General features: G+C 36.5%; 1 protein-coding gene across 1 annotated transcript in view; it reads left to right on the forward strand.

Annotated features, from left to right (window-relative positions):
- The window catches only part of CACNA2D1 (calcium voltage-gated channel auxiliary subunit alpha2delta 1), a 404,847-nt gene that overhangs the window by 387,713 nt on the left and 1,185 nt on the right, over positions 1-15,949 (forward strand). The window contains exons 30-37 of the mRNA XM_035549547.2: positions 320-358; positions 1,585-1,656; positions 1,764-1,916; positions 2,016-2,068; positions 4,646-4,701; positions 4,846-4,975; positions 5,985-6,097; positions 9,000-9,082. Coding sequence (XP_035405440.1) covers positions 320-358; positions 1,585-1,656; positions 1,764-1,916; positions 2,016-2,068; positions 4,646-4,701; positions 4,846-4,975; positions 5,985-6,097; positions 9,000-9,082 — 699 coding nt within the window. The remainder of the gene's footprint in view (positions 1-319; positions 359-1,584; positions 1,657-1,763; positions 1,917-2,015; positions 2,069-4,645; positions 4,702-4,845; positions 4,976-5,984; positions 6,098-8,999; positions 9,083-15,949) is intronic.

Genomic DNA, 15,949 nt, shown 5'->3' on the forward strand with positions numbered 1-15,949 from the left:
AGGTGGTGGGCTTCCCTTATCACATATGATTACCATACTTTGAGATTGGTGAAGCTTTTCAGTCAAAAAGATACTTGGTAAATGTTTTCTAGGCTTTCTTTATACACTCAAAATACATGCAAATGCACATGTCTTTTCTCTTTTACTTTATACCTGAAATCTTGGTAAGTCTCCCCCCCCCCCCCCCCCCGCAAGGTAGGTTAATATACAGATATTGAAAACCACATCACTTGTTCTTGTCTTGATTGACAAATATCAATGAAAAATACTGTTTCTTTTGAAACACTTTTGTGAAGATTACTATACTTCTGTTTTTTAGTGCAACAGTGAAATCTGTGGCTGTGAAAGAAACAGTATGGTAAGAATATATTCAGTTAATGAATATCTGTTATTGAAAAAATGACTAATTTTCTCTAGATTTATCTAGACCATTATTCTATCATGTTATTATTTGAGGGTTAATATTTTGAAAACTTAGCCATTTGTGAAAATTAGAAGTAGAGAGAGTAAAAGAGGGAATAAAAGTCAGGTGAAGTGTTTGTTTCAAGAATCATTGCAGTAAGATTATGAGAACTAGAGGGAAAACGAAAAACAATAGAGTAAGACCAATAGAGAATGAAATGTAGAAAAATGTGAAAAAGATAACTTTCAAAGCACAAGGTAATCCTGAAAGAATTGAATAATTAAAAAAAAAAAAGAAAGAAAAAAAAAGGAAAGAAAACTAGAAGAGTACCTTAGAAAAAGGTAAATGCAAAGCGAAAAGTACCAGAGTACGTGATGTACCCTTCAACAACCATTAGTTATCCTCCTTTCCTCTGTTTCCTGACCGTTCAGAATTTGGGTATCACATAGCTCTGCTGGTACGCAGGAGAGTACAATTTCAGCAGCTATCACAGTATCAGATTCTGCCATGTGCTTAAAAGCTTTCTCTGCTCAAGTCTTCTACAAGTTCTTTTGTGGAGTTTGAAGAATGTTAAAAGCAGGAGTTATAACAATAATGGTAATCTGGGAGTCTATTTGGCCTCACTGCTATCTCCTCAATCTCTGATTACAAGGATGTTTTACAAAGTACAAAGCATAGGGAACCAGTGGTCTTCCCAGTCCTGCACCTGACACCTGGAAGAAACTCACTAAGCAAGCTTGAAACATATAGAAATGTGAAAATAACCATGAATAGCAAGACTGCCTTTAGGACCTTCACCATTGGAAGCTGCAAATTGTAAAGGACTTTAAACATGGCTTGAAAGCATATCAGAAGTTGTAGCCCCTAATTATGAGTTCAGATTCAGTTATCATCCAATTTCATAAGGATATAGCACTCTTACAGCTACCAAAAGATTGAGTAAATAAGAATTTACAAAACAACTTTTATGAAATTAAGCCACAAATAAGCCTTTGATCTCCACAAACTTTTAGAGTACTGATAATTCTACTTATTTTAGCATAGTATTGGCCCTTGGCTATGGGGCTGTGATTTAGCCTCATAGATTGGAAGATATTTCTGAAGTGTTGAATAAAAAAAATAATTTCTCACAGTTTTCTCTTGGCAAATTCTACAAAACTTATTTTACTTTTTTATAATAGCATGTGGATTGTGTTATCCTTGATGACGGTGGATTTCTTTTGATGTCAAATCGAGATGAATATACTCAACAGGTATGTTTATTTTTAAGTACAGTTTTTAACAACATAATTGTTTACTTTTTCATAAGAAAACTACTTGGAAGTACTTTAATTTAACTCTATACATTCTACTTCATCAGATTGGAAGATTCTTTGGTGAAATTGACCCTGGCCTGATGCGAAACCTAATTAATATGTCCCTCTATGCCTTTAACAAGTCGTATGACTATCAATCGGTCTGTGATCCTGAAGAAGAACCAAAGCAAGGAGCTGGAATTCGTTCAGCATATGTGGTCAGTAGTCTCTGATGAGGTTACTGGCATTCCTTTAAAAGCATGCAGGTGTATATACAAATAACATAATCTTTGTTCTTTTTTTTTTTTTTTTCCCAGCCTACAATAACAGATATCTTGCATCTAGGATGGTGGGCTTCGGCAGCTGCCTGGTAAGTACTGGAATTCTTCAGTAGTTTAAGACTATTAGTCGTCGTCGTCCCCCCCCCCGCCCAAAACAAAAAAAAACCTCTGAATCCTTAGTTTTTGTCATTACTAGAGGTGAAAATTCTTATTTCTCCAAACTCCTTTGAACATTCAGTGATCTGTAAACAGTCAAAACTGCTCTTGCCAGGTTTTGTGACTGTGTGCTCTGACTCTATAGTCAGCTTCAGCAAGTAAACTGGGATTAGTGGTCTGACTGGTAGCTGTGAAGGTTCAGATGAAAGGCTAAGGGGGCCTATGGGGAAGGAAACTTTATCAGGAAGTTTAGTGATAGGACAAGGGGAATGGCTTTAAACTAAAAAAGGGGAGATTTAGATTAGATATTAGGAAGACATTCGTTAGTTTAAGAGGTTGGTGAGGCACTGGAACAGGTTGCCCAGAGAAGCTGTGGATGCCCCATCCCTGGAAGTGTTCAAGGCCAGGCTGGATGGGGCTTTCGGCAATCTGGTGAGTGGGATGTGTCCCTGCCAATGGTAGGGGGTTGGAATTAGATGACCTTTAAAGTCATTTCCAACCCAAACTATTTTATGAAATTATATTCAGAATTATTGGTCATTTTCAAAAGCCATGTAGACAACACTATCAGCCACTACCCCCACGCCAAATTGGGGTAAACTGCTGGGGCTGATGTCATTTTTACACTGGTGTTAATTGCACTCGTGGAGACTCTCTGTTCATTTTCGTAAAGTTTCGTGATACTTATTTTTTAGAGTAATTACCAAGCTGGAATAAATTATCTATTTTATGGAGTTAAGAGTTAAAATATATAGCAGCTGAACAAACATAGTTATTTTCTCACAGCTAGCATTGTGAAGATTATATGTTGTTTTTTATTGTTGGTTACATTTTGTTAACAGCAACAGCTAAAATCTTGGTTTTCTTGGACAACAGCAAACCTCAAAAACTGGAGATGGGCAGTAATCCAGAAGAGAAACTTGAGCTCTTCACAAACAGAGAAACTTTAGTGTATCAATGTTCAGATCAGACTCGCTGGTCTGGACTCAATTTAGACCTGAGGTTTATTTCGTGTGATGTTTAACTTGAAAGTACCACATGAAAGTTCTTTCTGTGGACATGTTTTTAATGGAATCTAGGTCAGGAGCAGGCAGAGAAAGCCATTAAGCAAGCAAAGTGAAAAGCTCTGACCAAAAATGGATTCAGTGAGGCACCTGGCAAAAGGAAACTTGGAGAAATAAGAGAAAGCAGGTTGAAGAAAACTATAATGTTTCAGGCAATAATGTGAGATAGAAGAGTGATAATTTTCAAAAATGTATGTGGGGTACATCAGCATTTAGTTAAGATAATATGTATTGTTTCTCCTTCATGTTTTTTAACTCAGACTTTGCGGTATTTCCAGGCTGCCTTTTTCACTCATTCCCTGTAAATTCTGTGCCCCCTTATGAAGGGCTGCATGAGGATTACTGTTTTCAGTCAGCAAATTCTATCACTGTTGAACAGTATTAGGTCTCTTACCATCCATGACAGTTGGTGCACTGTCCATCTGATGATGATTCAAGGCAGAAAGGTGTGGAAGTGAATCCAGAGCTCCTTCAAGCACTACCTTGACTGGAAAGATGACAGGCAGATTCAGTTTTGCTACACGTAGATCACAGTGGCTTAGGAGAAAAGGAAAAAAATCCTAGAGGTTGAATAAAATTGTACAGTCCCTTCCAGCTGCAGAACAGGCATTGTAATAATGTGATAATGAGAGATCAGGTCATGTTTGTAGTTAGAAGCAATCCTAAAACATAACAACAGAAAGCTGCAATTTTAAGGTTTAAGTAGAAGCAGTGAGACAAGGAATGTAACTCGATTCCTGTTTTGGTAGGTGAGTAGAGGAGAACAGGGCAAACTGGCTAGCCAGTACTTGCTTCAAGTAAATAACATTGGAAAAATGTTATCATGAGGGAAGAAAAATAATTTTGAAATAAGTAGAGCTTTTTAAACCTAAGTGTTTTGGCATCATCTAGGATGAAAATATATTCCATACCTCAAGAGCATGAATGAAGATGATTTTAAAAGTCAATGGTTGCAGTCATTTTTGTAATATACTTGTTATGTGCCGGTGTTCATCTCCTTCTCAGCAATTTAATGAGTCTTAATTAGTGTAAAGTATCTAATTCAGGAGCATTCTCCCAGGGTAGGGTGGGGGTGGGAAGTTCAGAAGAAGTTCTAGTTGGTTTGAGTGCTGGAGGAACACCACCATGCCTCTTCCACCTCCTGCACAGAGATAAAAGGAAGGCATGGATGGCGTGATAATGTTTCCATTATGTGAGTTATGGGCGCAAATGATAGCACATTTCAACAGTGGAATAAAAGATTATTGTGAAAGAAGACCTGAGAGAAACTGGAAGGAGTAAAACTGTAAAATTTAAAAAAACACAGCTTTAATAACTGGTAAAAGTATAATTAGCTGTGATAATTCTGCTATTAATTACTCTTGTTTGAGTAATTTTTAAAGACCCAGTAAAACACAAAGAAGACAAAAAACTTTTAATTAATATATATTGTCTTTCTGTGTTCAGGTCTATCTTACAGCAGCTGTTTTTGAGCTTGACTTTCCCACGTTTCCTTGAGGCAGGTAAGTCAAGAGAATGTTAGAGAGTCAACTTTGACTGAAATAGAAGGTAAGAATCTAGGCTGGGAGACATATTTGGATCTCCCCATTCTGTCCACAACTTTTAAAATGTCATTATTTATTTATTTATTTTCCTCTTTCTGGCAGCTGATATGGAAGATGATGATTTCTCTGCTGCCCTGCCTAAAACAAGTTGTATCACTGAGCAAACTCAGTATTTCTTTGAGAATGATGATAAATCTTTTATTGGCATTGTAGACTGTATAAACTGTTCAAGGTAAGTCTTCAATATTAGTAATAGCTTTTGAATATTCATTTTTATACAAAAGATAATGACACCCTTACAAGAACAAAAATGTATTTTGGATTAATTACGTCAAGCTCACATAAGCAAAGTAGAGAAGTATACAGGCTGATAAATTGCATTCTTTTTGTATTTGTTTAGAATGAATTTTAATTGTAATAATTGAATTATCATAGAAACATTTTACTCAAATTTTTGTTTAATAGTCTATATACTCTGTGAAGATAGATCTTGTATTTCTGTTGCTATTGTTCTTTTTTTTATTTATTTATTACATGAATTTAAGAGATTCTGTAATATTCAGAAGCAGATTATTTCCTTTAATCTGGTTATGTGTTGGAATTTATGATGGTCAAGAAGATTATGCAATTTATCTTCAAATTTACCTTCTAGTCAGTAGCACTGATGATTTAAGAGCTGTCATAGAGTGTATTAACTTCAGTATTTATCAGTCTCTGAGGGTATTGTTGGAAGGCTTGGAAATATTTTGTCTTGAGTAAACAAATAGTTGGATTTTCTAAAGATGATTCCTCCACCCCCCACACAACACACGTACCCTAAACATGTTTCTTTTCCATCTTACAGACAGGTTTATGTATGTTGGTTTTTGTTTGTTTGTTTGGCTGTTTGTTTGTTTTTCAGTGTTGCTAGGAGAAAAATTGTTGCTGAACTGATTTTATTTCTCAGTACAGCTACTGCTTTAGCAGCACCGAGCTGTAAAATCAATTATAGGCCTTATATGCTCTTTTCCATTTTTTTTCCTCTAATAAGTCTAGTTGAAAGAGGGAACCATGTAAATGTCAAAAAGATTACAAAATTTGTTATAAATGTTTCCTACTGTTCATTAATAGAAAAGATGAACAGTAGAAGGCAGTTTGATTCTTAGAACTTGGATTACTTTTTATTCCAATCATGTGTGTCCTTCTCATATACGGTTTTCTTTGTTTCATTTAAGCATATTTCTTGGTGGCTTTTTTTCCAGACTTTATCATGCAGAGAAGATTTCAAACACCAACCTAGTATTCATTATTAGTGACAGCCAACTGCTGTGCCGCTCCTGTGATCCAAAACCACTGATGCAAGCAGAGAAGCCGGGTATCCTTTAAAATCATGTTATTTAGTTATGTAGTTAGGTAGGTTGATTTTTTGGGCTATGGAATACTGCAATATATTTGGAAAAGAATGACCTGATCATGTATATACTAGTAGCATGCTTGCCATCGGAGTACTTGAGGCAGCAGATATTTGTGGATGATACCACAAAGTGCCTGAGGCAGCAGTCAGAGAGGTAGAGAGCAAAGCTGTTTTTTGTGAGGACCTGAACAGGAATGGGCTCAGAGGAACTTAATGAAGCTTCCGCAAGGAAAGCTTGCAAAGTCTTCCAGGACAGAATGCCATGCAACTGGACAAGCGGGGGACTGAGTGATGAGAAACAGCTTTACAGTAAAGGACTTGAGGAGGAGAAACTGAAAATCAGTTGGCAGTATGCCTAGCAATAAAGAGGGCCAGTCACATCATGGGGTATGTTACCAGGAGTGTAGCCAGCAGGCTGGGAGAAATGATCCCTCCCATCTCATCCGCACTGGTGAGACTGCATCTGGAGTGCTTTCAACAGTTTTGGGCTCCCCACTACCATACTGACATACTGGAGCAAATCATAGAATCACAGAATCATAGAATGGTTCGGGTTGGAAGACACCTTAAAGATCATCTAATTCCAACCTCCCCTGCCATTGGCAGGAGCACCTCCCACTAGACCAGGCTGTCCAAAGCCCCATCCAACCTGGCCTGGAACACTTTCAGGGATGGGGCATCCACAGCTTCTATGGGCAACCTGTTCCAGGACCTCACCATCCTCAGAGTAAAGAATTTCTTCTTAATATGTAATCTAAACCTACCCTTTTTTGGTTTAAAGCCATTCCCCTTTGTCCTATCACTATACCCCGTCAGAGTCCCTCCCCAGCTTTCTTGTAGGCCCCCTTTAGGTACTGGAAGGCCTCTGTAGGGCCTCTCCAGAGCCTTCCCTTCTCCAGGCTCAACAACCCCAAATTCCTCAGCCTCTATTCATAGGAGAGGTGCTCCAGCCCCTTGATTATCCTCGTGGCCGCCTCTGGACTCATTCAAATAGTTCCATGTCCTTCTTGTGCTGGGACCCCAGAGGTGCAGTAAAGGACCATCAAGGTCATTGGCAGCTGAAGTGCAGGACTTACAAGGGGAGCTTGAGACACCTGGGTTTGTTCAGCCTTAAGAAAAGGCAAAGGTATGTCTGTCTAGAGAAATAAGAAAAGAGGGAAACACCAAGATAAAAAAAAAAAAAAGGGTTTGGTCAGTAAAAGTTGAGTGCTACACTGATGCCTATAACACTCAGGCAAAGTGATTGAGGCACTTAAGTGTGTGCTTACTGCCAGTGAGAACTACTTACTCCTTGTGGAAATTGCTTTAACCATCTAAGGATGGAGTTTTCCAGCTGCTATCATAGAATTTGTTCAGAGCTTCAGGTTGGAGACATAGGATGGTATACCTGCCAAGTACAGTCCTTGCAGCACACGCATTAAAATAAAAATCATGTGAGAGGTTGTTCTAACGTAAAACAATCTCCTGAAAGAAAAGCAGATGGTAGAGATGACTGTATTTCTTTAGCACAAGTAATGCGTTCATTGCCACATTAATAAAATGGGAATTCCATCTACGCTTGGGCTGAAAAAGGAAGTTACATCGGGGTGGAAGTAATATTCATGTCATCACAGAGCTATGTAAACACAGCCTAATATTCTAATTGGCTTCGGTCCATGACAGTTTGATTAACTGTTGCTACTGTCTGAATTTATGGAGAGGACTTGCAACAGAAAATGAAGCACGTTTGATGGGAAATGGTCACGTTACTTGCATTTCCCTGTGGGGTTCCAACCTTCCAGAGAGCAGTAAATGACCTCAAATGGCAGTCTGAGCAGCTGGGTGGGCTTATATTGACTAAGTGAACTATTTTATTTTTCATTTCAACTATGCAGTACTAAGCTAACCTCTCTTTTCTATAACTAAGATACATTGTGAAATGCAGGTGTAGCATAACATCACATAGATAGGCAGAATGACCTTTAGGTGCTATTCAGATGGTTATTATTAGGCTCTGCTTCCTTTGGGCTGGTACGGCTTTGCTTGTACACATGGTCTTTTAGAGTTTTTCTATGTTTCGATTTCCTTTTCACCTGGGACCCCACAGAGGAAAGGGGAGGTGAGTCTGATAACATCTGAATGAAGACAGAAATAGATTGCAGAGCTGTAGAACTAAATTCCCTGTCTTCTTGCCTTTCCTTCCATCGGGTTGTTCTATTCACAGCAAAGCAATGCATGAATAGGATTGATTCAAGTATAAGTTAGAGCTACTAAGACAGGCAAAAGTTTCAGCAGTTGAACTTTCAATGTTTTTTAAAAAACTCTAGCTTAGCTTTAATATGTGTACTACCAACAGTGCAATTGATTAAAGGAAAAAAAGTGACATACAGAATGGTAATATAACCAGGTTAAACAGAGGACTGTTTTGCAGAGTTCGCTGTACTAGAGCCTTTCTAGTGTGCTGCAATGATTTCTGTGCCTTGTTAGCCTGTAGCTAATGTGAAGTATAGCATGTATGCTTAAATATCAGCAGTTATGAGTTTCACATGAACTAATGCATTACTTCATATTTACAGTTAGCTAATTAATAGCATCTCCCATTTCTACACTACTGTTCTGCTGTTGTAGTTTGTAGTAGTTAGTCTTCTTCACTGAATTGCTTATAAGATCCAGCTAAGTTTTCTATCATTTACTATCAAAGGCTGCAGTGGACTGATTTTGTCTATGATATTTAGGGTTGTATACTTATCATAAAGCAGGTAGTTCTTATAGGTCTTGGATTATCATTAAACTTGTCCCACAAAAGTAAAATCAGAATGTTAATCCTGATAATATATGATGCACAAAAAAAAAAAAAAGGCATGTTCCTTAACAAGCAAAACAGATGAAGGGCCAAATCCTTGTGAAATGGTCAAACAGCCTAGGTACAGAAAAGGTCCTGATGTCTGTTTTGATGAAGCTAAACAGGTAAAATTGAACTTGTAACACTTTAGAACTATCTTTAAGAACAATTGTAGAGTTGTTTTAGAAGAGTAGGGAAAGCTATGTTTAAATGTACCTTGTTGCCTGATAACCTCTCTATCACTAAACATACTGTTCACTCTAGACCATAATCACTCTACTTCAAGTATCCCATGATTTACATAAAATTTACAGCTGCTTTCTTATCTGCCTTACCTGTAACCATTGTACTTTCACACAGGATTCTGACTAAAAAAAAAAACACATCATCAAACATAAAAATGATCTGCCTGCAGTGTTGTGAAACTCAATTCTTCTGTGGATTTGGCAAACAGATGATAATCCTGGTTTAGAACTAGTATTTATTTATTAGTATTTCAAATATTATTTAAGGTGTTGTTAAATGGTTAAAGCCATCTGTTCTAGGATGTTGTTCCTCTTAGAAATTCTGCAAATGTGTATTGACCTTAGGTCAGATTCCTAATAAGTACAAAACTATGTTTCTTTTCTGAAATCAGCAAAGCTATGCTGCTTTAGTCCTCCCTGTATTGTATACATTATTATAGTTTTAAAAGAAAAAATAACTGCCACATACATAATTTATTTTGAAAACAATCAACATACTTTATGAAAGAGAATGTATTTAATTCAGAATGCTCAGAAAATCATCTTAGTGACCAACAAAGTTTAAACAAAGTTGAAAAACCATCATGAAGCTGGCTAAATTTTGGCCATTGTAAGTATTCCAAATCCTTCTGATACTATTGTGTGTGAAAGTACAAGTCTTGCTCACTAGCTTGGTGTGCTAATCAGTGTGTAAGTCATGTGTTTTGTAACAGTGGATTATTTTGGTTAAGTTTATTTGCAAAATTCGCTGTGAATCTCTTGCTCTTGGGTGGATGCTTTCACATTAACTCTGCTAACTGCCAGCAAACTGCATGATATCTCATCTTGTGTGTCTTTTTTTTCTGTGTTTTCTTTCCTTTCCTCTACTTGCTACTTTGCCCGTTATTAATAGGATCAGCCTATATGCACAACGAGTCGTGCCTCTGCCATGATGTCCGCTCCTATCTTCATTTTTCTGCAAGTTTTCATGTGGTGTGGATGGTCAGTTACTTTCTCTAATTTTTTGTTTTGTTCTTGGCTTATAAAAATTAACAGACTTTTCTAGTGCAGACTCTCAGGTTCATAACAAAAGTCCTGACATTTTTGACTGTGTTGTGTTTAATGGTGTGAGAATTTCTAGTACTGTACTAGTGACATGTATACATGAGAAGTGCTGATCTAATGAGAATAAAATTCATGTTGAACTTGTACACTGGCAGGGTTTCTGATCAATATTATTGCCCAGAAAACCACTAGATGGAGATACTAACATAGCTATCAAAGTAAAGCCAACTGACAGCAGAAATGAGACCTTAGAGGCCAGTTTTCAGAGTTAGTGTGGTAAAATGTTAAAAACTGTAACGAACTAAAAAACTTCTTCCTTTATTAATGTATATTCTTTTTATACTTGGGGGAAGGTTCAATTAATATCACTTGCACATCGGTGAAGAAAGCTTAAAGTTCTTTTTAACAGCTGTAATTGAGTAATTTTGAAGTTTTGTATTCTGTATTTAAATAATCTTATTTCTAGCAAACCTAGGAGCTTGCACAGAGATGGCTGAAGGTTGTAAGGAAGGATGAAAGTCCCTTCCCCCAAGCCAGTGATATTTCACAGTCACATCTAGATAACATCTCATGTGCTTACTTTTGCAATTTGCTCTGCAAGTAACCTTATTTTAATTAAAAAGCTACTCTCTAAAGTACATAAGGCAGAGACTCACCTTGAGCTGAATTCTTTATGACCATAACAATCTTTCTGCTCAAGAAAGCAAACAAAAATACTTACAGTTGGAGATCCATGAAACATAATTTTAGCTGATAAACTTTTGGCAGCAGAAAGATATAAAAGTAATTTTGTTCATCCATTCTGTTTTTAATAATCTGGTGATTTTGGTAACAGGTTCAAACTGGACATTAATCAGCATAGTTTTATTAAAGTCACTGAAGTCAACACAGATATAAAATAGCTGATCAGGTTCAGCTTTTTTTTTTTCCTTTTTTTTTTTTTTCATCAACCATAACAGAATAGTCTTTATCACCCCTTGAATACCCTGCTCTTACTGGTTTTGTTTGCCATGTCTTAGAATAAAGAGAAAAACTACAAGATTTTAACCCCTTCTTGGAATACCTTACTTCTGTCAGCTCCCAGGGATGTCAGTGGGAGTTTTGAGGGTGAATAGTACACCATACAACTGTAAACATGTTGATAGGACTGACTGTATGCTTGGTCTGTGGGTGGGTAGCTGTATAGCTTTGACAGTGTCGTGTGGTAGTCCAGACAAAGGAAGATAACAGAAAATTTGTGAAAGACCATCCAGTGATACCTGAAATAACTCGTAAGTACAAGCAGAGGTGTTTTCCATGCAAGATGGGGAGCTTATAATAAATATGTGCTTATAATAGGTATAACTTTGAAGTAGTCATTTGATATCAAAGGTCAGCTCAGAAGCTCTTTGGCAAGTACCTTTGTTTTATCCTGTTCACGGTATAACATGATGGGTCCTGATAAAAGTTTCAAGATAAAGTTTTGGTATATGAAATAGTTATAGTGTACCTCTAAAGCAGCAACAAGTATGTATATAGACTTAGGTGTGTATGTATATGCATTTTAATGTTTGTCTTTAAAATTTTGGACTGGCACTGCCTTCCAGGAAATATTGATGTAAAGCAATGAATATGTGGTTTTGATACTTAGCAATGAAAGTATGGTTTTGTTAAAGCGTTCATTTCCATTTTGCAAGTACTGAATCATTTTCACAGTGTATAATGTTGTAAAATAACCCTCTCAGGAGTTATCATAGTAAGACATGACATGAAGGAGATGACATTTGGATTTGATGCTTCTTCACCTCAAGCATGGAAGGAAATTTGACATGTGATTTATTAATGCAAGAAATTTCTGATACAGTTTTTATGAAAAGAAGCTGGCTAAAGAGAATTCTTTCCAATGAAAGAAATTCTCAAAGAGAAATAATATACAGAGTATTATTTAGAAGATAAAAAACAGAGGGCATCCCCAACTAATCTGTTCCATATTTAGCACTCCTGAGTGTATGTAGTAGTGACTAATGGGTTGGAAAATATCAATGAAACTACTTAGAAGGTAGTTCAGTGTCTAATTGCACTGGCAGAGGTAAAGAGTGAAAATTTTGATGTGCAATTTGTTATAAAAAAAAAAATATAAGAAAGCTTAGAAGTAATATTTACAGGAAATACTTGAGAAATTCTCTTAAAACTGAGGAATGTGTTCTCAAATACAACGTTTTGAGGACCACTCAGAACTGAGGTTTTGCTGAATCTGGCTTTGTTCCCATCCAAATTAATGATGGGATTCCACTTACTTCAGTAAAACTGCCGATTCTTTGAATTTGTGTAAATATGATATAATCGGACTTTCTCAACATTTTTTTTTCTATTTTTATTACTATTTCTTTTAATTTTCAAGCAGATGAGAATTACAGTGTACAATGCTGGGGGAGGAAAAAGTATTTTAGACAGGATTCACTGTAATTTCCTAGCCACTATTATTTTTGTCTTGTATTGGGACACAAAATAATAATAACACATGCCAGAGAGAACATTTAGAAATTGTTCTTAGCAGAACTGCTGGTTTACCATTGTCAATTGGTCTACAAAACTCAGAAATTCAATTTTACTTCGATCAATATGATGCTGAGATCTTATCTGCCTTGAAATATGTGTATAAATCTTGTGTACTTTTGTCTAGTACAGTTTAACTCTGCCATTCATAATGAGAAAGTGTCTCTCCTCTGTGAGGCTTCCAAGACATTCTTCATTATGTGAAGTTACGTATCCTTTAAAAACTGTTCTATGTAGACTTAGAGTGAGAGCAAGAGATATTAGAATACTTCTTTTCAAACCATTAGGAATACTACATAGTATAACAGTTGAATTTTAAAATTTAAATTGTGAGGCTTAAATAAAACATCTCAAAAAGCAAATAGAAATGGGCAACAAAGTGGAGGATGTTGTTGTTGTTTGTTTGTTTTGTTTGCTTGTTTGTTTTCCAAGTATGTATAGTGGTGGGATTAATTCATCAATATAAATTACCCAATATTTGGTCTAATACAGGAGTGACATGAAAGCTGAATACTGTATAATGCTATAGGTGGAACCGTCGTCCCTCTTTATCCATCTGGATGCCATTTTCACTCTGATGATATTTTTCCCTTCCTATCATGCACAGATTTGCTTTAAAGCCTTTAGTTTACTTCTTATATGTTCTCTAAATATCTCTCTTCTGTTGGAAAATTGTAAACCTCATGTTTACCTTTAGACTATTTCTCCAAAGATGATTCTTCTAAGTAATTTCTGTGGTGAGTCTTAAGTACAAAGAGGTAACACTGAGTACTGTTCGCTGAATACGTGTGAAGAAACCTTTACTGATATTACTGTTTCTGATAGTAGTCCCTGTGAAGAATAAAAACACAGTTATTTTTAGGCATTTTTAATAGAAATAAAGCTATGGACAGAGTGGACACAATGCAGATGCAAAAAGTGGCAGAGCCAAACTAAATAAACCAGAAAGTTCAGTGTATCTTCAAATCTTAGTGTCCTACTCCAAATCTGTTGCACTTACATAGTGGAGTTCACTTAAGACTTGTTTGTTGACTGGAAACAGGAGTTTTTAACTTGCAAAGTGCAATCAACTAGCAAAAGATTAAGACAATATTACAGAACTATATTATAAAGCTAACAGATGGCAGAGATGTCTGGAAATGCCTACTATTGATAAGAACAGCAGCTAACGTGGGCTACTTACTTTAGGACAGAATTACATTATTTATTTATTTTTTCCTGAGAAATATCAGTGCTGTTTTTTTTGTTTTGTTCTTTTTTTTTTTTTTAATATCTAAATTTCTTCATCCAAGTGAATGTTATAACTACTGTGATTTACTGAGTTTAATTTGTCTACTTGATCTGATTTCCAGTATGTTTATTCCAAACTGATCTGGTTCCTCTGGCCTCTCTGCTTTAAAGAATACATTGCTTGTGGTGAGAATTTCATGAAAGTGTTTACCCCTAAAAACTGACACACATTGAAAACTCATTGAAATCCTTTGGTATGCCCTGTAATCCCCAAATTCCCTCTTTACACCTCTGTTACCAAGCAGTTGCACTAATCCTGTATTTGGCAGTGTGCTTTTGTTTTATTCAAAACTTTCTACCATCATTTTTAGTATATGTTGTGGGGAGGTCATTAAAATTCTTTATCAGCTTTCCTAATTTCCTGTTTATATCTAATTTGCCATTTTTATGTGCTTTCTTGTTCTTGCCCATTTGGGTAAGTTTTATCTTCATTCCTTAGCTGCTGACTGTTTCCCTATGACAGCCTGCTTAATCTCCCCACTGATTCATGCAGGAGTTAGGAATTTTTTGTTTGTTTGTTTTGTAGTTGATGTTGTTCCTTTTGTTGATGTTGTTGTTTGTTTTAATTGTGACATTTGTTTTACCTCATTATCCAATGCAATATTTCTAAACAGCCTTTTGTGTTGAAGGTCTTGCTTTTTGGGCTGCTTCTTCTAGGCTTTTTCCTGTTTTTTGTTGTTGTTGTTGTTGTTTTCTTCCTGTCTTTCCTTTATAACTATTGTTTATAATTTTCACATAGCTCCCTTTTCTGACTGTTTTGTGTTGAATTGGTTTGGCCTGATCTTTCATATGGTAACGCTAAGTCCAACTGCATTGTGGTCTACGGAGCTACTAGACCTATACTACAGAGGTATAGAGCAGCTTGCTACTAGTAATTTTGAAGTGGGCCCTATGCACCACTGATGATTCAAAGACTGTTCCAAGAGGCTATCATTTATTTTATCCAAAAAATGTGGTCTCTACATCTCTTTGATAAGGCATTGATGCAGTCTATATAAGGCCTCTCTAATCTCATATATTGTTCCATGATTGATACTGTCACTTTGATCAGGTGGTCAGCAATGCATTCCTAGTATTAATTTCTTATTATTAGACTCTGAAATGTCATATCCACAGGGATTCCATCACGCTTTCCTTTCCCTGTAATATGCTTATCTTATCACACTTTCTATGATCATCTGCATATCACCATCCTGCTGTATGTCCTACACCACCATTCTTACCAAGCTGGTAGTCCGACAACGATCTATCCTACTGATTATTCTCCTTCTACCACATCTCTGTGATATGTGTTATTTTGGGGTGCTTGATTGATGACTTGTCTTCATTATTCCATCTTAATTTTTTGCTCCTAGAATTGGTGTAGAAGAACTTGAAAGATTTGCTTAAGGATGTGCTGGTAAACTGAAGGCATTTTAATGAGCCTCCCTTTTTTATTCCATTTGTACTGCTTATTTTTCCCCTGGGCTTTTCTGAGGCACATTAAATAATAGTTATGCCCGCCTCAGAGGCATGTCAGTTTGAACCAGGAGCTGTTCCATGCTCATTGGCTTTTCTCTGCTTTCTGCTTCAAGTGTTCCTCTAAAACCTTTGGCATTTCTGTATGAGCAGCAGGGCCGTGTTAGAATTAAGGTGTACTCTGTCCTTCCTGTACTTTTCTCCTGCTCAAGAAGCTTCCCCAGTTCCTGAGGGCACCAAAGTCCCTTCCCACCTACACTGTTGTCTTGTCCTTGGAGACTCTGGATGTCTTGGTGTGAATAAAGGGAAAGCATCTTTTTATAATATGGGTATAGGATACAGTGAAAACAAGCAGCAGAAGAAATATTTTCAACCTTTATAACTACCCATGAATCTCGGATTTGGTGGACAAAGCCATGC

This window comes from Cygnus atratus, chromosome 1 (assembly GCF_013377495.2).
Source record: "Cygnus atratus isolate AKBS03 ecotype Queensland, Australia chromosome 1, CAtr_DNAZoo_HiC_assembly, whole genome shotgun sequence".
Lineage (NCBI taxonomy): Eukaryota > Metazoa > Chordata > Aves > Anseriformes > Anatidae > Cygnus > Cygnus atratus.